General features: G+C 65.7%; 1 protein-coding gene across 1 annotated transcript in view; it reads right to left on the bottom strand.

The window, feature by feature from the left end:
* Prkcz (protein kinase C zeta) overlaps positions 1–22211 on the bottom strand; it is a 102355-nt gene that overhangs the window by 16466 nt on the left and 63678 nt on the right. The window contains exons 5-10 of the mRNA XM_048350092.1: positions 15056–15141; positions 7982–8113; positions 6688–6769; positions 5842–5894; positions 4759–4947; positions 2196–2293 (exon numbers count right to left, since the gene is read on the bottom strand). Of these exons, the coding sequence (XP_048206049.1) occupies positions 2196–2293; positions 4759–4947; positions 5842–5894; positions 6688–6769; positions 7982–8113; positions 15056–15141 (640 nt within the window). The remainder of the gene's footprint in view (positions 1–2195; positions 2294–4758; positions 4948–5841; positions 5895–6687; positions 6770–7981; positions 8114–15055; positions 15142–22211) is intronic.

Raw genomic sequence — 22211 nt, 5'->3', positions numbered from 1 at the left:
AGGCTGAGACACCTTACTCCTTCCCCAGTTACTTCTAAGCCACGTGGAAACCTCCAAATGCCCCTTTCAGCCTGGAGAAGACGTTGGTTTTGCCTTGAAATGTTTTCCGCTCTAGCTCCGGGCCGGCTCCTCGCCATCTGCAGGCGGCAGACGGTGAGCAGCCTCCGACTGGCTCGCCAGAGCCTTCCCCCTGCATCTGTCCCTGCCTTCTACACACGCCCGCCTCGTTTTTCTCCTGGTAGGGGAGTCTGAGCTCAGGACCTCACGCTGTCTCAGCCTGCCTGCCCTGAAGGTGCCCTACCACTGGAGCCACGCTTCCAGCCCAGCTTTGTTATCTTTGGAGATGGGAAGCCTCGGGGATTTTTCTGTCAGAGCAGACCGCAAACCACAGTCCCTGGGGTCTCGGCCTCCTGAACAGCTAGGGTTATAGGTGTGAGCCACAGGCGGCACGTGTGAACACACGCCCGTTCTCTCAAGAATACTGGTGACTCACTGCTAAGCATCCTCTGGGCGTGTGGGCGTGGGCGAGACAGAGGAGCCGTGGTGAGCAGCCCCGTCACACCGGGCCCTGGCGGTCACTGTCCGCGCTGCTGAGTCCCCGAGCAAAGCTGCAGGTGCCGGCTCCCTATGGAATTTGCCTTGGGCAGTTTCCTCTTCCTAGGCATTTTTTTCCCGGTTGTTGTTGTTTGAGACAAGAATCTCATGGCATATTTCAGGTTCACTTCAAACTCATAAACTTTTTGCCTCAGTTTCCCCAGTGCTAGGATTACAGGTGGGCCCATTACACCAGCTCTTTTTAAAAACATTATTTATTTTTTTATTCATTTACTTTTTGTCCAGTCCTGGGCCTTGGACTCAGGGCCTGAGCACTGTCCCTGGCTTCTTTTTGCTCAAGGCTGGCACTCTGCCACTTGAGCAGCAGTGCCACTTCTGGCCATTTTCTGTATATGTGGTGCTGGGGAATCGAACCCAAGGCCTCATGTATACGAGGCGAGCACTCTTGCCACTAGGCCATATCCCCAGCCCCTGGCTGTTTTCTATATATGTGGTTCTGGGGAATCGAACCCAGGGCTTCGTGTATACAAGCCAAGCACTCTTGCCACTAGGCCACACTCCCAGCCCCCTACACCAGCTCTTTTTGACAGGTTTCCTCTGTCCTTTGGTGTGGTAAGCTATGCCCTGAGGACACGGCATGTTAAGTCCTGGAGTATTGCCAGGGAATCACCGACACGGGGAAGTTTTAGGGCCTTGGTGGATAGACAGTGAGTGGGAATCGCGGCCCCCAAGTCTAAACAGAGGACGCGTTTATTGTTCCATACCCCTACAAACGTTTTAAAGCAACAGAGCTCCTACCCCTAGAAAGCTTGCTGCGTACACACTTGCTCTCGGATTGGTGATATGACCTAGCACACAAGCGCCCACTGGGCAGCTGACCCAAAGCCTGTCTCCCGGGACACCGTCAGCAAGCACTTTGAGTGGAATCGCACACCTCATTTCCACATAGGAAGCCACCAGTGGGGGCTACAAAGCAGCAATCAAGGGGGACTTGTGGAGGACAGCCACGCCCCAGCCTGACCTGGCCTCCCAAACCCAGCCGGGACCACGGCGACCTGAGCCTCAGCCACAAACTGTGGGGGTTCGGAAGCCCAGCCATGAACTGTGGGGGGCCGGAAGCCCAGCTGGGGACCACGGGGACCTGAGCCTCAGCCACGCACGGAGGGGGACCGGAAGTCCAGCCACAAACCACGAGGGGCCAGAAGCCCAGCTATGAACCATAGGGGGTCGGAAGCCCAGCCACGCACCGTGGGGGGCCGGAACCTCAGCCACGCACCGTGGGGGGTCGGAAGCCCAGCCATGAACCGTATGAGGCCGGAACCTCAGCCACGCACCGTGGGGGGTTGGAAGCCCAGCCGGGGGGCCCGGGGACCTGAGCGTCAGCCATGCACTGTGGGGGGTCGGAAGCCCAGCCATGCACCGTGGGGGGTCGGAAGCCCAGCCGGGGGGCCCGGGGACCTGAGCGTCAGCCACGCGCCGTGGGGGCCCGGAAGCCCAGCCGGGGGGCCCGGGGACCTGAGCGTCAGCCACCCGCCGTGGGGGCCCGGAAGCCCAGCCGGGGGGCCCGGGGACCCGAGCCTCAGCCACGCGCCGTGGGGGGTCGGAAGCCCAGCCGGGGGGCCCGGGGACTTGTCTCTTACCGGCTTGTGGTCTGGAAGCAGGAGTGCAAGCCGACCAGGAAGGGGTTGCTGGACGCCTGCTCGAACACGTGCTTCTCGGTCTGTACCCAGTCGATATCCTGGAAGAGACGCCGTGGAGGCCGGTGAGGCCCTGACCGCCGCGGCCGTCCTGGGGACCGTCTCCACCCGACAGGGGCCCCGGGGCCGGCGGTGGCCACCGCGCGCGGAGGGCCGGACTTGACGGAGAACAGTGAGCTCCGGCCGACTGGCCGCCCGCGGGCGTGGGCGTCAGCCCGCCCCACGGACGCCAGAGCCCCGCCCCCCCCCCCCCCCCCCCCGCGTGGGGCGCGGAGCGGCCGGCACGGGGCGCCTCGCGGAGACACGCCCACCGACCCCACCCGCCGCCGCCGCGACGCCACCGTTCACCCCCACCCCAAGCCACGCTCATGGCCTCCGGGCTTCTGCAGACGTTTTTTGGTGGCTGTACAGGGGTTTGAACTCATGGCCTTGCTCGTGCTAGGCAGGCACTCGACCGCCACGTCACGCCTCCAGAGCGGTTTCTGTTCCGGGCTCCACGTCTTGCCTGAGCACGCGTCTGTCCTGCGGTTCCCACCTGAGGGTGGACGGTGCCCCGCTGGCCTGCTGCCTCGGCCCCATGGCCTCCGGAGGACTCGCTTAGCTCAGCTCAGCTAGAGCTGCAGTCCTCCAGAGCTCGGCCTGCCAAGCGGCCTACAGCCTGGAGCCCGCCCGCCTCCCCACGCGAGGCCACGGCTCCCCACGCGAGGCCACGGCTCCCCACACCCCAGCCCACCTCCCCACGCGAGGCCACGGCTCCCCACGCGAGGCCACGGCTCCCCACTCAAGGCCACGGCTCCCCGCGAGGCCACGGCTCCCCACGCGAGGCCACGGCTCCCCGCACGAGGCCACGGCTCCCCGCACCCCAGCCCACCTCTCCACGCGAGGCCACGGCTCCCCATACCCCACCTCCCCACGCGAGGCCACGGCTCCCCGCACGAGGCCACGGCTCCCCGCACCCCAGCCCACCTCTCCACGCGAGGCCACGGCTCCCCGCACCCCAGCCCACCTCTCCACGCGAGGCCACGGCTCCCCACACCCCACCTCCCCACGTGAGGCCACGGCTCCCCCCACGCGAGGCCATGGCTCCCCACACCCCAGCCCACCTCCCCACGCGAGGCCACGGCCCCGGCTCCCCCCCACACCCCGGCCTGGCTCACGTGACACTGCTCGGCTTGGGCAGGCCACACGTTGGACCGGACACCGCGCTCTCCGTCTACGGCATGGAGGCACCTTCTCCGTCCCCGCGGCCCCGGAGGAGCCCTCGCCGGGAGCTTTGCTGGCACTGCCAGCGGCTCCAGACTCGCAGGGAGAGCTGTGGTTTAGGGCGCCCAGCCCTGGGTGGGGCCGGGGCTGCGGAACTGAGGAGGGCGGGCGTGGAGGCGATCCTGCTGGAGCGGAGGGAGGCAGCCCTCGCTCTTCTGCCTTCGCCGAGCTCTCCAGCAAACGGTTCCCCTGCACCCCGTTCTTGCAGTAGAACCCCGCTCACTTCCATGCCTAGGTAAGTGCTCCTTCACCGCACCGCATTAGCACGGAACTCTGACCTACACCGCATGGCCTCTGCAAGCCCTGAACCCAGGCAGCGTACAGCGCGGTGAACAACCCCAGGATTCACACACAAACAGACAACACGCCACCCTCAGAAAACACCGGCGACACCGGAGAGGGGCTGGGTGGGAGGGAGGAGAAAGGCTAAGCAAGCGAATCATTACAGCCGCGACGAAAGAAACGGTGGAAGGTCAACCGGGGTGGGGGGGTCCATGTGGAGGCCCCCCACTGGTTAAGTCTGCGCCTAGTGCCCGAGTTACCTGGGTCACTGGCACACCTGGAGGCGGCCACCTCCGCCCCCTCCGAGGTCACGTCCAGCCCGCCCGGCCGCACCTCCCGCCTCTTCCTGTATAACCGGGGAGGGCTAGGCCCCAGCACCCTCCCCAGGTTGGCGGAAGCGCGGCACAGGGCCCTCTCGGGGCACGGCCACCCCTCGCCCCCGCGGGAAGAGGGCACAGGGCCTTCTCGGGGCACGGCCGCCCCTCGCCCCCAAGGGGAAGCGGGCACAGGGCCTTCTCGGGGCACGGCCGCCCCTCGCCCCCCGCGGGAAGCGGGCACAGGGCCTTCTCGGGGCACGGCCGCCCCTCGCCCCCAAGGGGAAGCGGGCACAGGGCCTTCTCGGGGCACGGCCGCCCCTCGCCCCCGCGGGAAGCGGGCACAGGGCCTTCTCGGGGCACGGCCGCCCCTCGCCCCCAAGGGGAAGCGGGCACAGGGCCTTCTCGGGGCACGGCCGCCCCTCGCCCCCAAGGGGAAGCGGGCACAGGGCCTTCTCGGGGCACAGCCGCCCCTCGCCCCCAAGGGGAAGCGGGCACAGGGCCTTCTCGGGGCACGGCCGCCCCTCGGCCCCGCGGGAAGAGGGCACAGGGCCTTCTCGGGGCACGGCCGCCCCTCGGCCCCGCGGGAAGAGGGCACAGGGCCTTCTTGGGGCACAGCCGCCCCTCGCCCACGCAGGAGGGCCTACCTCGTCGTCGTGGACCAGCTCCTTCTTCACCACCTTCATGGCGTAGACCTGGTCGTTCTTCTTGAGCCGCACCAGGAGGACCTTGGCGTAGCTCCCGCGCCCGATGACCCTGATGAGGTCAAAGTCCTGCAGCCCGAGCCCCTGAGAGATTTTTATTCCATCGACTCCATCGATGACAGGCTTAAGGTCCTGGAGGGGAGGGAAATGACCGCCAGCTGCTGACTCGTGCCAAAGGCCCCACGACTCCCACCAGACTCAGGACGGAGAAAGGGAGGGCCCCGCCGTGCCCGGGGGGGATGGAAGGCCACCAGGGCTGGCCCAGCAGGCAGGGTGAACATGGCCTCCGGGTCACACCCCCTGCCTGGGCGGGGCAAGCTGCCAGCGCAGGGCCCCCTCCGGGAGCACGACTGGCGGATGCGTGCCCAGATCTCCTGAGCCACCGAGCCACCGCCAGGAGAGACCATGAGAGGGGAGGGCGCCCCGCCGGGCAGGGCGGACGTTGGAGGGGCCGGCCGGCAGAGGAATGGCCCCTGGCCTGCTCTGGACACACTGGCCAGGCAGAAAAGTGACCCTCAGGGAGCGTGCTGGTCACCGCGGGAAAGGCAGGGGCCGGCTGCGTGCGCGCGTGCTCTGTGCGGGGCCGGGGTGCCTTGTCCCCCCGGCCCTGGTTGAGACTCGGCCCTGAGCTGGCCACAGACCCGCGGCCGGAGGGAACCTGCAGGCCGAGTCGGGAGAAGGCGCAGAGGCAGCCTGGGAGCTGGGGTCCGGGAAGGCGTCCGAGGCTGCGGAGAGCTGAGGAAAACCCCGGCTCAAAAGCCCGTCTCCAGCCCTGCCCCGAGGCCGGGACTCGGGCTCCGTGGCTTGCAGCATGGTGGTTTCTGGGGGCTCACAAAACAGAGGTCTGAAGCAAGACCCACGGAGGAGGCGTTCTCTCCAGATGCTCACAAAGCCACGGGCTCACTGGAGCCGAAAGCTCCGGAACACACAGAGTTCACGGTGAAATGCCCACAGCGGCCACCGCGGGAGCCCGCAGCTTGGAAGAGGTAAGTGGGTACACGAATTATAAGCCCTGTCCACACTCACCTCAGAGTCATCTTGAATGCTGTCATGTTTCCGGGTTGAAGAAATGTAAGCAACTGGCAAGGGGGAAGAAAGCACGTCACAGATTGTCCTACACATCCTGGGCGCCAAAAGACCCCGAGGCCCGCTGCTCAGGGCGAGCCCAGCCAGCAGCGCCTGGCACCCGGAACCCACCATCCAGGCTGACGATCGTGGAGTGTCCCGGGACCCAGCCCACTGGCTGGCTCTGACGGTGGGGCCCGGGACCCGAACTGGACTCCATGGCAATCTACTCAACCCAACTACAGATGCCCCTGAACGTGCGATGGAGCCGCGTCCTGATAAACCCACTGCGGGGCGAGAACACTGGCGCCTGACAGAGGCACACGCCAATGTTTCAAGTGCCTTCAGCTGGGCGAAGCCTTCTCCTACAAAGCCAAGCTACAGCAGAGTGTTGACCCTCTGTGTCACCGACTAAGCGCACGCAGAGAGCAGAAATAGGAACGGTGGTACGACGTGGGGATTGGAACGGGGCAGGAGGGAGCAAGAGAGCCCCCCGAGTCCTTTAACAGCCCAGGCCTCGGGCCGTCTGTCCAAATGGAACTGGAAATCGTTCTCTATGTGTCTTACCACTACAATGCCCCCCAGGCCCCCCACGCGGTGACGCAGTGGCCCCGTGTGGGCGACAGTCCCGTGGACCCGCTCACGGGCAGCTCTGTGCGGCGCGCGGCCTGGCGCTGCCCTGGGCACGCTCTGGAGCGACGGGCGTTCCCCGGAGCTCCCGCCGGAGCTCTTCCTGAGCCGCCCGGGGAGGACCCGGACCTGGGGGAGGGGAGAGGACGGCCGGCGCTCGGCAGAGAGGGCACCTACTTCCATCCGTCTCCTCAGAAGGAAGGTCCACGCGGTCTCTCTTGTCATCTACTGGAGGTTCCTGGGAAGGCATGGCAGAATCCTGCGAAGGGGAGGGCGTGAGGGTGCGGCACCGCCTCCACGGCCACGCGCCGCACACACCACCGCTGCAGCGTGCACACGGGACGCCCCGCACACCACCGCCACGGCACGCGTACACACGGGACGCCCCGCACACCACCGCTGCGGCGTGCGCACGAGATGCCCCGCACACCACCGCTGCAGCGTGTGCACGAGATGCCGCGCACACCACCGCTGCAGCGTGTGCACGAGATGCCGCGCACACCACCGCCACGGCACGCGTACACACGGGACGCCCCGCACACCACCGCTGCGGCGTGCGCATGAGATGCCGCGCACACCACCGCTGCAGCGTGTGCACGAGATGCCGCGCACCCCCCTGCTGAGACACCGTGCCGAGTCATAAAAGGCATAAAGGCTGCTGAGCCCCTGGGCAGCGGTGGCCGCTCAGTGCCGAGGGTCTGGTGGCCCTGAGAGTGCTGTGTGGGTCCAGTGCTAGGTGGGGCTGCCTGCCAGCCGGGCGCTGCGCGTGGCCGCCCACCAGACCCCCGCAGCACCCCAAGGGCTCCGGAGCAGAGGACGTTAGGACGGAAACTCCTCCTGGGGGGGGCACCGAGGACGGTGCACTGATCTCAGTGCTCCCAGGCCAGCGGCCTCCTGACCGCTCCTCTCCCCTCACCCCTCCTCACCCCTCCTCACCGCTCCTCACCCCTCACCCCTCCTGACCGCTCCTCTCCCCTCACCCCTCCTCGCCCCTCCCCGCCCCTCCCCGCTCTTCACTGCTCCGAGGGGCTGTGCTTGCCCACCTACTTCCTTAACACAGCGAGGACCTACGGGGTCCAAGGAGCCCCGCGGGGCCAAGGGGACGCACCCCGCGGCAGCGTGGGGGCCCCCATGCACCTGGCCATCCCGGGCCAGACCGTTGTGGACACGGCAGGTGCGGCGGGGCCCGGCACCGCTCAGGGCCGGGCCGGGAGCACGGTGGCGCTTTAGTGACTGAGCCGTGGGACGGGGTCCACCGCGTGCCGCGTGTCTGGATCTCGCGTGTGCGCAGGCAGGGCGGTGGCGCGTGGCGCCGCCCGGCTCCGCCCGGCCCCCCGGGGCCACGGCTGCCGCCCAGCGCGGGCAGCCGTCCCGGGCCTCACGGCGCCTCCTGTCCTCCGGCTGGGAGCACGGTCCCCCGGGAGAGACAGCCCCCCGGGGTCCCCGCCCGCCGTGCCCCCCCCCCACTCACCATATGCCTCCTGCAGGTCAGCGGGACGAGGACGTGGCAGCGTTTATGGACCAGCAGCTCGCAGTGGATGCACCTGTAGCCCTGCCTCGCGAGACCCCATATCCTCTCGCTGCACTGGCCGCAGTACGCTTTCTGTGGACGACAGTCGCCGTCAGCCCTCGGGCCCAGGCCTCCCAGAGCGCCCGGCCAGGGCGCGGGGCGCCCTCCCCGCTCCTCGCGGGGGACCCCGGTGCCGCCTCGCCTTCGACGCCAGGTTCCCACAGCTGGGAGGTCCCCGCTGTGCTCCCTGAGGAGGGGGGACCCCGCCCCGGCAAAGCCTTCCTTGCTGCGGGGGCCGGGGGCCGTGGTCTTGTTTGGGGTCCCCTGCCCGGGATGGGGAGAGGGTGGGGAGACGCCCACGCAACTTTCCTCCAGGCTGACGAGCTTCCTTTTTGGAGAGTGATAGCTGGTCCGTCACCTCGCCAGAAGGTTCTTCAGGAGAACTGACCCGCTAGATTAACCTAGTGTTTTATTTCTTGCGGGTTCTTCAGGATTGAAACGGATCTTTACCCTCACAGAACTGTAACCACTAAGGATCGGCTTGCTCGGCGAAGCTTCCCTAACTTTCAGGATGCGGGCAGGATCCAGTCCCACACCCGCACGCTGCCCCAAGGTCACCTTCACGGCCGGGGGCACTGGCGTCCTCCACCGACAGGAGCCTGGGTGCCCCCGCGGGAGTTCCCGGGCGAGGCTCGGCCTCCTTCCCGTCCCTTCCCTTCAAGAGACCCTCAGGGAGCGGCACTGTGGCTAGCTGTGAGGTGAGGGGCTGAGGGAGCACCCAGGCCCGGAGTTCAAGCCCCACGACCAGCCAGACACAAGGGACAGCCTCAAACCACGCCTGCATCGAGGACACAAAGGAGTGTCAGAGTTCAAACGCAAGAAAATCAGCTGAGCCGGACGCGGTGACTCGCACCGGCAGTCCCAGCTACTCCTGGCGTCGGGACGGAGGGGCGCAGCTCACGCGACCCGTCCCCCGCCGGTGGGAGGCTGCGCCGGCGGCACGTATCCGTCACCCCATCACGGGGGAGGCGTAAGTAGGAACGGCTCGGTCCAGGCTGGCTGGGCATACACTCCACATCCTACTCTGAAGAAGAAGAAGAAGAAAAGCTCCGAGGCGCTGGGCGTGGCTGCAGTGGTGGACACTGCCTGGCAAGTGCACGCCTGCGTCTGCGCCCGGAACAGAGGAGCAAAGAGGAGAGATCGAGCCCGGGCCACAGGCAGGAGGGCTCAGCCCGTCACGCCCGCCCGGCCCCTCACACCCGTGACACCCGCTCGACCCGTGACACCCGTGACACCCGCTCGACCTGTGACACCCACCCGGCCCCTCACACCTGCCCGGCCCGTCACGCCTGCCCGGCCCCGTCACACCCGTGACACCCGCCCGGCCCGTGACACCCGCCCGGCCCCGTCACACCCGTGACACCCGCTCGACCCGTGACACCCGTGACACCCGCTCGACCCATGACACCCGCTCGACCTGTGACACCCGCCCGGCCCCGTCACACCCGTGACACCCGCCCGGCCCGTGACACCCGCCCGGCCCCGTCACACCCGTGACACCCGCTCGACCCATGACACCCGCTCGACCTGTGACACCCGCCCGGCCCCTCACACCTGCCCGGCCCGTCACGCCCGCCCGGCCCCTCACACCCGTGACACCCGCTCGACCTGTGACACCCGTGACACCCGCTCGACCTGTGACACCTGCCCGGCCCCTCACACCTGCCTGGCCCGTCACGCCTGCCCGGCCCCTCACACTTGCACAGCCCTTCACACCAGCATAGCCCGTCACGCCCGCTCGGCCCCATCACACCCACCCGGCCCCCCCCACCGGCTGTTGTGAGGCTCCTGCTCGAGGGCCAAGAGGCGCCAGGAACCCAAATTCTCATTCAGGAAAGCCGAAGCCATGTCACGGGCGGGGCCAGGCCAGCACCAGGGACAGCGCTGAACGTGGCAGAGCAGAGCAAAGCAAATGACTAGAGGGCAAGAACACGAGTGCACACACACACACAGCAAGTACACATACACACGCATGCATGCACATGGCAAGAACACACGTGCACACACGCACACACGTGCACACACACACGGCAAGTACACATACACATGCATGCATGCACATGGCAAGAACACACGTGCACACACGCAAGCACACACATGCACACGCATGGCAAGAACACACATGCACACACACATGGCAAGAACACACGTGCACATGCACATATGCACACATGCATGCATGCACACAGCAAGAACATGCCTGCACACATGGCAAGGACACACATATGCACACACAACAAGAACACACATGCACACACATGGCAAGAACACAGATGCACACTCACGCACGCACATGTGCACACACATGCATACACACAGCAAGAGCATGCACGCACACACATACACACAGGTGGCAAGAAAATGCATGCACACACTCACGTACATACACAGCAAGAACACACACATGCATGCACATACATGGCAAGAACACACATGCACACACAGCAAGAACACACATGCACATGTGCACAATGCATGCACATATGCACGCACACACACGGCAAGAACACATGCACACATGCACGCACACACACGGCAAGAACACACACATGCACACGCACACACAGTGGGGGGAGTGTACTCATACTTTGCCCCCACTGCCCCCCCACCCCGGAAGCAGCAAGGACTCTGGGATCCCCCGCCCAGGAGGGTCCTGAGTTGTGGCAGAGGCCCAGAGGGCCACCCCGCCTGCACACCGCCGTGACGGGAGGAAGGCTCCCTGACCCAGGCTTTCTCTTCCCTCGCGCAGCTTTCCCAGGCCCTAGAGCGCGGCCCGGGCTCAGGCTCCAGTCCGTGTCTCACCTAGTGCGTCACCCACGTGGTCTACGTTATCTAACGCGTCCCTACGCTGCGCACGTTTGGGGTGGCGTATGCCGTCCGGTGCCTTAGGTCAGGTCGGGTCGGGACAATGCTCAGGGCTGGCCCAGGGCCGCGTGAACCGCCCGTGGGGTTAGCATGGGGCCTCACGTGTGCTTCCTGCAGAGGCCGGCTGTGTATTTCAAACCTACGCTTGAATTATTGATACTTCAGAGAACCTGGCCTTGCAAGTAAGACTAGAGATAGAAAACAGGGCCGAACCGAAGTCCTAACAAGCTCCTGTTCTTAGCAGGGTGCATGGCTGGTGTGCGGGGCGGGCCGGTGGGGGCACGGCTGGTGTGGGGGGCGGGCCCGCGGGGGCACGGCTGGGGTGGGGGGCGGGGGCACGGCTGGTGTGGGGGGCGGGCAGGCGGGCGCACGGCTGCTGTGGGGGGCGGGCAGGCGGGGGCACGGCTGGTGTGAGGGGCGGGCCCGCGGGGGCACGGCTGGTGTGGGGGGCGGGCAGGCGGGGGCACGGCTGGTGTGGGGGGCGGGTGCACGGCTGGTGTGGGGGGCGGGCAGGCGGGCGCACGGCTGCTGTGGGGGGCGGGCAGGCGGGGGCACGGCTGGTGTGAGGGGCGGGCCCGCGGGGGCACGGCTGGTGTGCGGGGCGGGCCCGCGGGGGCACGGCTGGTGTGCGGGGTGGGCAGGCGGGGGCACGGCTGGGGTGGGGGGCGGGCAGGCGGGGGCACGGCTGGGGTGGGGGGCGGGCAGGCGGGGGCACGGCTGGTGTGGGGGGCGGGTGCATGGCTGGTGTGCGGGGTGGGCAGGCGGGGGCACGGCTGGGGTGGGGGGCGGGCAGGCGGGGGCACGGCTGGTGTGGGGGGCGGGTGCACGGCTGGTGTGGGGGGCGGGCAGGCGGGCGCACGGCTGCTGTGGGGGGCGGGCAGGCGGGGGCACGGCTGGTGTGAGGGGCGGGCCGGCGGGGGCACAGCTGGTGTGCGGGGCGGGCCCGCGGGGGCACGGCTGGTGTGGGGGGCGGGCAGGCGGGGGCACAGCTGGTGTGCGGGGCGGGCCCGCGGGGGCACGGCTGGTGTGCGGGGCGGGCAGGCGGGGGCACGGCTGGTGTGGGGGGCGGGCAGGCGGGCGCACGGCTGCTGTGGGGGGCGGGCAGGCGGGGGCACGGCTGGTGTGAGGGGCGGGCCCGCGGGGGCACGGCTGGTGTGCGGGGCGGGCCCGCGGGGGCACGGCTGGTGTGCGGGGTGGGCAGGCGGGGGCACGGCTGGTGTGGGGGGCGGGCAGGCGGGGGCACGGCTGGGGTGGGGGGCGGGCAGGCGGGGGCACGGCTGGTGTGGGGGGCGGGTGCATGGCTGGTGTGCGGGGTGGGCAGGCGGGGGCACGGCTGGGGTGGGGGGCGGGCAGGCGGGGGCACGGCTGGTGTGGGGGGCGGGTGCACGGCTGGTGTGGGGGGCGGGCAGGCGGGCGCACGGCTGCTGTGGGGGGCGGGCAGGCGGGGGCACGGCTGGTGTGAGGGGCGGGCCGGCGGGGGCACAGCTGGTGTGCGGGGCGGGCCCGCGGGGGCACGGCTGGTGTGGGGGGCGGGCAGGCGGGGGCACAGCTGGTGTGCGGGGCGGGCCCGCGGGGGCACGGCTGGTGTGCGGGGCGGGCAGGCGGGGGCACGGCTGGTGTGGGGGGCGGGTGCACGGCTGGTGTGGGGGGCGGGCCCGCGGGGGCACGGCTGGTGTGAGGGGCGGGCCCGCGGGGGCACGGCTGGTGTGCGGGGGCGGGCCCGCGGGGGCACGGCTGGTGTGCGGGGCGGGCAGGCGGGGGCACGGCTGGTGTGCGGGGCGGGCAGGCGGGGGCACGGCTGGTGTGCGGGGCGGGCCCGCGGGGGCACGGCTGGTGTGGGGGGCGGGCCCGCGGGGGCACGGCTGGTGTGCGGGGCGGGCAGGCGGGGGCACGGCTGGTGTGAGGGGCGGGCAGGCGGGGGGCACGGCTGGTGTGCGGGGCGGGCAGGCGGGGGCACGGCTGGTGTGCGGGGCGGGCAGGCGGGGGCACGGCTGGTGTGCGGGGCGGGCCCGCGGGGGCACGGCTGGTGTGGGGGGCGGGCCCGCGGGGGCACGGCTGGTGTGGGGGGCGGGCAGGCGGGGGCACGGCTGGTGTGGGGGGCGGGCCCGCGGGGGCACGGCTGGTGTGGGGGGCGGGCCCGCGGGGGCACGGCTGGTGTGAGGGGCGGGCCCGCGGGGGCACGGCTGGTGTGAGGGGCGGGCAGGCGGGGGCACGGCTGGTGTGGGGGGCGGGCCCGCGGGCGCACGGCTGGTGTGCGGGGCGGGCCCGCGGGCGCACGGCTGGTGTGCGGGGCGGGCCCGCGCGGTCTCCCTCTCACCTGCTTGCTCCTGGTTCCCAGGTCCAGGGAACTAAGGACTTACTTTACGTTCCACCCCGCGACCCCTTCCGCCTGTGCTCTGCGAGCTCTGGCAGGGCACCTGCTGCCCCACACCGCGGTCCCACCCCGCCCAGGCTGCCAGCCACGGGGGGCGCCGCTGAGCTGGGCCGCCAGGCCCCTTCTTCTTCTTCCCTCCCCTCCCGTTCCCCCTCCCGTTCCCTGGGGTAGAACTAGGGTTTGAACTCAGGACCTCCTAACTGCCAGGCAGGCACGCCCCACCCGAGTCGTGCCCGGCCTCTCTTGCTTTCGTGAGGTCCCTTTGGACCAGGCTGGGCTGGACGGGCACCTTCTTCCCACGGCCTCCGGTGCGGACGGATGGCGGTGTACACCGCAGCTCTCGCGCTCGGCTGGCTGGTTGAGGTCAGCCCAGGCTGACCCCAAATCACGACCCTGCCAATCTCTACCTCGGGAGTAGCTGGGATTACAGGCGTGAGCCAATGGCACTCAGCTAAGGCTTCATATTCTCAGGAAGAACGGTCTTCCCTGGGCTGTACTGCGCGACAGGAGTGTCCGCCAAGACGGTGGCGGGCCCAGGGCACGGCCTCCTGCTGGGCGGGCCAGGACCCTCCCCGCGCCTCCCCTCAGCAAAGGCCACAGCACGCACGCGCCCAGCTCCGCCCACGCCCTGCTCTGGTGTGTGCAGCGCTGCGGAAGAGGGCCGCGCCCACCGCCACACAGCCGTTTCTGAGCCGCAGCCCCAGGCAGAGCCGCGAGACCCTGAGTACGGGAAGCAGAGGCCACGCTCCCTCACAGGAGATGCTTCCGACTCGCTGGACCGAAAAACGGGAAGCAGAGGCCACGCTCCCTCACAGGAGATGCTTCCCGACTCGCTGGACCGAAAAACGCAGACACCCGGGCCGGGGCCGCTTTCTCACCCCAGGACCTTTCTTTCCTAGGGACCCTGGTGAACAGGCTTAGTGTGCTGTCGGGCCCTCGCCCAGAGGCAGCACGCAGCCTACGCGCCACGGCGGAAGGGAGCCATTAGCAGCCGGGGCCAGGTCCCACGTCCTAACAGGGAGCCAAGTGCCTCTGGGTGCTGACCCTGCTCCTCCCCACAAGACAACGCGGAGATGGCCTTCCTCCCCTCAAGATGACAGGAGGGACGGGAGCCCACGCAGTGCCACGGGAGGGAGGGCCACGCAGTGCCACGGGAGGGAGGGCCACGCAGTGCCACGGGAGGGAGGCCCACGCAGTGCCACGGGAGGGAGGAGCCACGCAGTGCCGCGGGAGGGAGGAGCCACGCAGTGCCACGGGAGGGAGGAGCCACGCAGTGCCACGGGAGGGAGGGGAGCCACGCAGTGCCAGGGGAGGGAGGGGCCACGCAGTGCCACGGGAGGGAGGGAAGCCACGCAGTGCCACGGGAGGGAAAGCCACGCAGTGCCACGGGAGGGAGGAGCCACGCAGTGCCACGGGAGGGGAGCCCACTGGAACGCGGTGGTCAGCGGCGGCAGAGGCCTACGCTGCTCTCCCTCCTGGCTGTGTCGGGTCAGGATACCAGCGTGCCTGGCCTTGGGCTCTGGTCAAGGACCGTGTAGCAGGAGAGGGACACTGAGGCAGAGCCCTGTTCACGCAGGGCCACTCTCCCGGGGACTGTGGGCTCAGGGAGCCCCGGGCCTGTGCGTAGCCCGCAGAGCCCGAGGCACGGGGGCTGAGAAAGCCCCGCGTGGCAGGAAGAGACCCCGCTTCGCCCGTGACCCCGCGCGGCCCTGCGGGAGCGGTTCCCGGGCACTCACCCTGTTAAAGCGCTTGGCTTGGAAGAGGTGGCCGTTGGCGCGGTACAGTTTCCTCCATCTTCTGGCTCCTCGGCGGTAGATGGACTCTAGGAAAGGTGAGAGGAAAGTGTCAGGAGGCAGCACTGCGGCCCGGGAGCCCGGCTCCCCACGCGGGCCGTGGGCAGGGCCCGGCCCTTCCCATCCAGGGGGCGGGAGCCGTGGCTGCGGCCCAGCCCGGGGCGCCGGGGCTGAAGTGCCGGCTTCCCCCCGCGGCCGCGCCCTCCGCCCCCCCACGCGATCCTCACGCCGTCACGGCCGTGGCTGCGGGACCCGGGGCTCCCCCCAGGCGGGGGGGGGGGGGCAGTGGCGGGCCGCGGCTCCCCCGCGGTCGGGCCCCGCTCGGCCCTGCCGCCTCCCGCCCCCTCCCTCTGCAGAGCTTCGCCAGCGCCCGGCGCGTTGCCCACTCAGGAGCGTGGCTCCAGCGAGGCGTGACATTCACACAGAAGCACAGGCTCACCAGCATGGTTTCAGTGACGCCCCCAGACTGGGAGTCCGGGGCTCCCCCCTGGGTCCCCTTGACCCTCAGTCTCGGGCGAAGGCTTAGCCAAACCCACCAGCTCGTGTTTGGAACATCAAGCCACCAACGGCATCACCTCGTGACACGGAGGCCCGCACGGGAGGAGCCGGGGAGAAGCCCAAGCACAGCCGCGGCCCCGCGGCCCCCCGCGGCCCCCGCACCTCCCGACCCCGGGAGCGCTGTGCGTTGATAGAATCCCACGGCACAGGAGGCTTCCGCGAGCCCCAGAGGGGCCGGGCAGGGCCCGGTGGAAACCAAGGGACGATTCCAGGACAAGCAAAGCCCCAGCTCTGGCTGGAAACGCGGAAGCCAAGCCCCGCTTCTCTCCCTCTAAGTGGATGGGGGCGGGGGCAGGAAGTCGGGCTCCCCTGGCAGCAGCTCAGGGCAGGTGTCCCCCCCCCCCCCGAGGTTCCAGTCCTGGCATGTGGCCGGCAGTCTGGTGGAGGCCCAGTGTTGCCCGGTGGCCCCGAGAGCCCCGGCAGCAGATGGAACTTGGAGCGGCAACCTCCGTCCCTCCTCCCGCTCGGCAAGTACCACAGGCCTGGGGACCACGGACGCCCACTCCCCAGGGGGGACGGGGTGCTACCACGTCGGTCTCCCCACGGCACTGAGGAGTCCCTGGGGAGCCCGTGTGACTCTGCCCACAGGCCGGTCGCGCTCCCGTCACCCACGTACCTGACGCTCCCCCCACACCTGAGAGAGGGGGGCAGGGAGGGGCACCACCACGGCACCCAGAGACAGAGGTGCGCAGGTGAGGGGGCTGAGCGGGCGGGCGAGACGGGGCACACCGGGGCAGGGCTCCCTCCAGCCCAGCCAGCACAGCACCACTGCAGGTTCAACTACAGCCCCAAGAAACAGAGGGATTCAACGAACCCAGCACAGGCCGAGCTGACCAGGAACCCCCCAAAGGATGAACACCCACAGGGGACAGGACAGACAGCCCCAAACCCCTGGGAAGTGATCGTACAGAGCCCCCCAAGCTCCTGGGAGGTGACAGGTGACCAGGACTGACCACAGGGCTAGTCAGCTACAAGAAAGCCTGGGCACCACTGTGGAGCCCGTACTGTGTCCCCCCAACATACAGGTGGCACCCTGACCCCCAGGGCCGCACGGGTCACTGAGGTGAACAGAGGGCCAGGGCAGGTCCTGACCCCACAGGGTGAGTGGCTTTGCAGGAAGAGAGTGGAGCGCAGTCTCCATCGCCCAGGGACAGGTGAGGGCACAGTCTGAACCCCCAGACGGGACTCCCGTGCTGGACGGCCAGCCCCCACCGGGCATCGAACACCGGGGCATGCTGGGCCCATGTGCTGGACGGCCAGCCCCCTCCGGGCACTAGAGCTCATGGTTTACACTGCACCCAAGAGCCTGAAGGACCAACATATTGCTGGCTTCATCCATTTACATTTGGCCCTGCAGGACGTAAGGATTTGAACACAAGGAGCCCATGACAAAGGACTTTCTTCTTTTAGAGGAACAATGTGGGGCAAGTTAACATGAGGAAACCTCTAAAGGCTTTCCAAAAGCAGGAGCGGGGGTGGGGAGCCCATGTAGGTCGGCATGGGGTGCAGGTCCACCTGTGAGGGTGGGGTGCACCCTGGGCTGCCCAGCACGCAGGCAGTGAGCTCAGCGACTGCAGTACTGAAGAGGCCTACCAGTGGCTCCCACCTGTCATCCTAGCTACTCAGGAGGCTGAGATCTGAGGATCATGGATCAAAGCCAGCCCAGGCTGGAAAGGCTGTGAGACTCGTATCTCCAATTACCCACCAGAAAACCAGAAGTGGCGCTGTGGCTCAAGTGGTAGAACACCAGCCTTGAGCTGAAGAGCTCAGGGTCAGTGCCCAGGCCCAGAGTTCAAGCCCACAACCACCACCACCAACAACAACAACAAAGAGAGAAAAGAAAAGAGAGGGCTGAGAATATGGCCTAGTGGCAAGAGTGCTTGTCTTGCATACATGAAGCCCTGGGTTCGATTACCCAGCACCACATATGTAGAAAACGGCCAGAAGGGACGCTGTGGCTCAAGTGGCAGAGTGCTAGCCTTGAGCAGGGAGAAGCCAGGGACAGTGCTCAGGCCCTGAGTCCAAGGCCCAGGACTGGCCAAAAACAAACAAACAAAAAGAAAAGAAACATAATACATCGTATTAATAGAACCAAAGACAAGAACCACAAGACCATCTCAACAGATGTAGAAAAAGCCTTTGACAAAATCCAACACCCATTCATGTTAAAAGCTCTAGAGAAACTAGGAATAGAAAGATCAAAACTCAAAATAGTAAAGGCTATAAATGACAGACCAACAACCAATGTCATATCGAATGGTGAAAAACTAACCATTTTCTTTAATATCAGGAACAAGGCAAGGATATCCACTTTCTCCATTCCTCTTCAACATAGTTCTGGAATTCCTAGCCAGATCAATAAGGCAAGAAAAACACATAAAAGAGATTCATATAAGGAAAGAAGTCAAACTATCCCTACTTGCAGATGACATGATGCTCTTATATCTAAAGGATCCCCAAAGATTCTACTACCCCCAAGCTCCTAAAGCTGATCAATAACTTTGGCAAGGTAGTAGGATACAAAATTAACCTACAAAAATCAATAGCCTTCCTGTATACTAACAATGTACAAGTATAGAGGGAAATCAGAAAAACAACTTCATTTGCAACAGCCCCAGGAAAAAAAATCTGAGAATAATCCTAACCAAGGAAGCAAAAGACCTTTATAATGAAAATTATAAAAATTTGAAGAAATAAAAAAATGACATCAGGAAATGTTCATGGATAGGCATGTTCATGGATTGGTCAAACTGGCTATACTGGCAAAAATAATTTAGCAATCCCATCAAATCCCAATGAAATTCTTTACTGAGATGGAGAAAACAATCCCAAAATTGATATGGAACAACAAAAGACCTTGACTAGCCAAAGCAATTCTAGGCAGGCAAAGCAATGCAGGTGGTATCACAATCCCAGACCTCAAGCTCCACCACAGAGCTATAATAACAACAGATCGGGACTATATGATGGTATACCTAAAGTTCAACGGAACAGACTAGAGGACCTGTTGGGGACTCAGTTTTGGCCTTGATGGGGGAAGGGCGCCAAGAGCGAGACGCTGCCCTTCCCCCAGCCCTGGGACAGTGTGGGAGGGAGCCCCTCCCACCTTCTGGCCTCAACCGGAAGGAGCCCCCCGCCCCTGGGGGGCAAACACGTGCGTGCCACCATGATAGGGTTGTCCAGCCCACAAAGGAAGTCTCATGACATCACCAGATGGGCAGCCCGGCTTAGCCAATGGCCCAAGTCCTTCCCTTTCCCGCCATTACCGCTATATAAACCCCTCTCCCAATTAAATCCTTTGAGACTCATTCAACCATCACGGTGTCTCCCTGATGCCTTCTTCCACCTCCGCTCCTGACGTGTGAGGGGATGGGGGGAGGGGAGGCTTCAGCAACCTTTCCTCAACTGAGCGTATTTCCATAAAAGTACGCCTTGGCCTTCTGCCGGAGGAAGGCAAGGCCGAGTGTTCTTTCATAGATTTTGGGGTTCAAGCATTTTCCCCGGGAGATCGGGGAGAAAGGGATCCGTCAGATCCGGACAAGGACCCAGATATAAAACCATATACTTACGGTTATCTGATATTTGATAAGGGAGGTAAAGATAGACAGTGGTAAAGAGAGGCTCTTCAATAGCTGGTGTCGGGAAAATGGCATCCACAGAAGAAAAGCAAAGTGGATCCCTGTTTGTCACCACCATGCACTGAAATCAACTCAGAGTGGACCAAAGACCTCAACGTCAGACATGAAACTTTGAAACTCCTGCAAGAGGGAGTCGGAGGAACACTGGACCTCACAGGCAGAGGCAGGACTTTCTAAGAACAGTCCCAGGGGCACAGCAGATAGGAGAGAGACTTGACAAGGGGGATGACATCAAAATGAAGTTTCTGCACAGCAAAGGACATGGTAACGAAGCTAGAAAGACAGTCAACAGACTGGGAGAAGATCTTTACCAGCAATACATCTGACAAAGGCCTAAAATCCAAAATATACAAGAAGCTCAAGAAACTAACCCCTCCCCACGCTAGTAAACCAATCATTAACTGGGCAAAGGAGCTAAGGAGGGATTGCTCAGAAGAGGTAAGGATGGCAAAGAAACACAGGAAGAAATGCTCATCATCCCTGGCCATAAAGGAAATGCAAATCAAAACAACCCTGAGATTCCATCTCACCCCAGCGAGATCGGCCAACATCACGAATTCAAACAGCAAATGTTAGTGGGGATGCAGGGGAAAAGGAACCCTATTGCTCTGCTGGTGGGAACGCAGACTAGTACTCTAGACAGCAGTCTGGCGGTTCCTCAAAAAAACTAAACGTAGACCTTCCCTACAACCCAGCCACGCCACGCCTGGTCATCTAGCCCGGGCACCACCAGCCAAGGCGCCAGAGAGACACCTGCACACCCACCTTCATTGCCGCCCTCTCCACAAGAGCCAAGCTGTGAACACAGCCCAGATGCCCGGCTCCAAAAGATGTGGTGCCTGTACACAGTTGTACAAGACACTCAGACGCAGCGAGACCAGAGAAGAACACTTTCAGGAGAGGAACAGCAAGGCACAGTGCCTGTGTGCCTCTCACGACACATGTACGCATTCAAATCAACTCCAGGAAATGGAACGAGTTTTGTGTCTTCTCTGCTGTTTTTGTTTTCTTTTTAGTTTTTTTTTTTTTTGTTGTTGTTCATTGGTCTGTCTTTGAGTAAGAGGGACACAGAAATGGAGGGACAAAGAGCAAACAAATGCATCCATGGTATTCACTCGACAGAGACTAGGTTGAAAATGAACTATACAACTTGTATATGGGGACGGGAGGGAAAAACTGGGAGGGAGGGAAGGGGTGACGCCATCCACAAAGAAACGTGCTCAGTGCTGGTTTACAAACCGAAACCCCACTGTGCCGTCTTTATAATAGCAACAGATGAACTTTTGCTCCCGGTGGCTCGGCGAGGCCCCTGCTCCTGGATCCAGGTGCGGGAGACACGCACGCGGGATTGGGGAGCATTCAGAATGTCCTCAGGAAGTGGCGCTGTGGCTCCAGGGGCAGCGCGCTCGCCTTGAGCCGAAGAGCTCAGGCCCAGAGTTCAAGCCCCACGACTGACCAAAAACAAAGCAAAACAAAAAGTCTACCTAGCTTCAAGGAGGAAGTAACAAGTTTGATAAGAAATGCACTCACTGCCTCACGTGTGGACCTGTAGCCCCTCCGTACGTCGCTTTGACGGTAAAGAAACAACACACGAAAGAGCGTCTCCAGAGGGGCTGGGCGGCACAAGCCCCTCGTCCAGCAGCGCGCGGGGGGGGGGGGGGGCAGAGGCAGGAAGCTCTCCAGGTGCCGAGTTCCACGGACAAGAGGAGACAAGCAGGTGGAGGGCCCCGCCCCCAGGGCTGAACACGCTCACCACCGTCCAAGCCGCCCGGCCAGGCCCGGCCACAGACGGCGGACGACACTGCTGAGAGACGAGAACGCCGCCACGCGGGCCGCGCCTTACTCTAGAACATGCTAGAACTTCTGAGAGCCGGCGCTGGTCAGCCGGACCCGGCACGCGGCGGTGGGTGGGGATGGAGACCGTCCCGCCCGCTGCTGGCTGAGGACCCACGCCCCGGACCGCAGCGCCTCCCCCTGCACGCCGGGCGTGCGCCCTGTGGCTGGGCGTGTGCCCCCCCCTGCACGCCGGGCGTGCGCCCTGTGGCGGGGATGGCGGGCGTGTGCGTGCCGCCGCCACCACGCCCGCCCGCAGCGTCTTTAGCCTCGAGGGCTCTGCGACGTCTCGCTAGATTCATCCCACGCTTGAGCGTCAGAAGCCCAGCTGCCGGGTCTCGCGCACGGGTACGCGGCGGCGGCGTGGGGCCCCGGGCGGCACGGGTACGCGGCGGCGGCGTGGGGCCCCGGGCGGCACGGGTACGCGGCGGCGGCGGCGTGGGGGCCCGGGCGGCACGGGGCCCTGGGCGGCACGGGTACGCGGCGGCGGCGGCGTGGGGCCCCGGGCGGCACGGGTACGCGGCGGCGTGGGGCCCTGGGCGGCGTGGGGCCCTGTGCGGCACGGGTACGCGGCGGCGTGGGGCCCTGGGCGGCGTGGGGCCCTGGGCGGCACGGGTACGCGGCGGCGTGGGGCCCTGGGCGGCACGGGTACGCGGCGGCGTGGGGCCCCGGGCGGCACGGGTACGCGGCGGCGTGGGGCCCCGGGCGGCACGGAGCGAGACCCGGTCCCAAAGGCCGGGGCCTCCCAACCCCACGGGCGGCTCCACGGTGAAGGGAGGCTCAAGCCCAGGCCCGCGGCCTCCCCTCGGGACCCCTCACCAGGGCAACAGGCGCCAGTACTGAGACTCCAGAACAGCCCCCGAAACCGGAGTCACCCCCCCACCCCACATACACAGCCCCCGAAACCGGAGTCACCCCCCCACCCCACATACACAGCCCCCGAAACCGGAGTCACCCCCCCACCCCACATACACAGCCCCCCGAAACCACAGTCCCCCACACACCCCACATACACAGCCCCCGAAACCGGAGTCCCCCCACCCCCCACCCCACATACACAGCCCCCAAAA

The sequence above is a fragment of the Perognathus longimembris genome, chromosome 7 (genome assembly GCF_023159225.1).
Source record: "Perognathus longimembris pacificus isolate PPM17 chromosome 7, ASM2315922v1, whole genome shotgun sequence".
NCBI lineage: Eukaryota > Metazoa > Chordata > Mammalia > Rodentia > Heteromyidae > Perognathus > Perognathus longimembris.
This window is presented reverse-complemented; position numbering and strand designations above follow the sequence as displayed.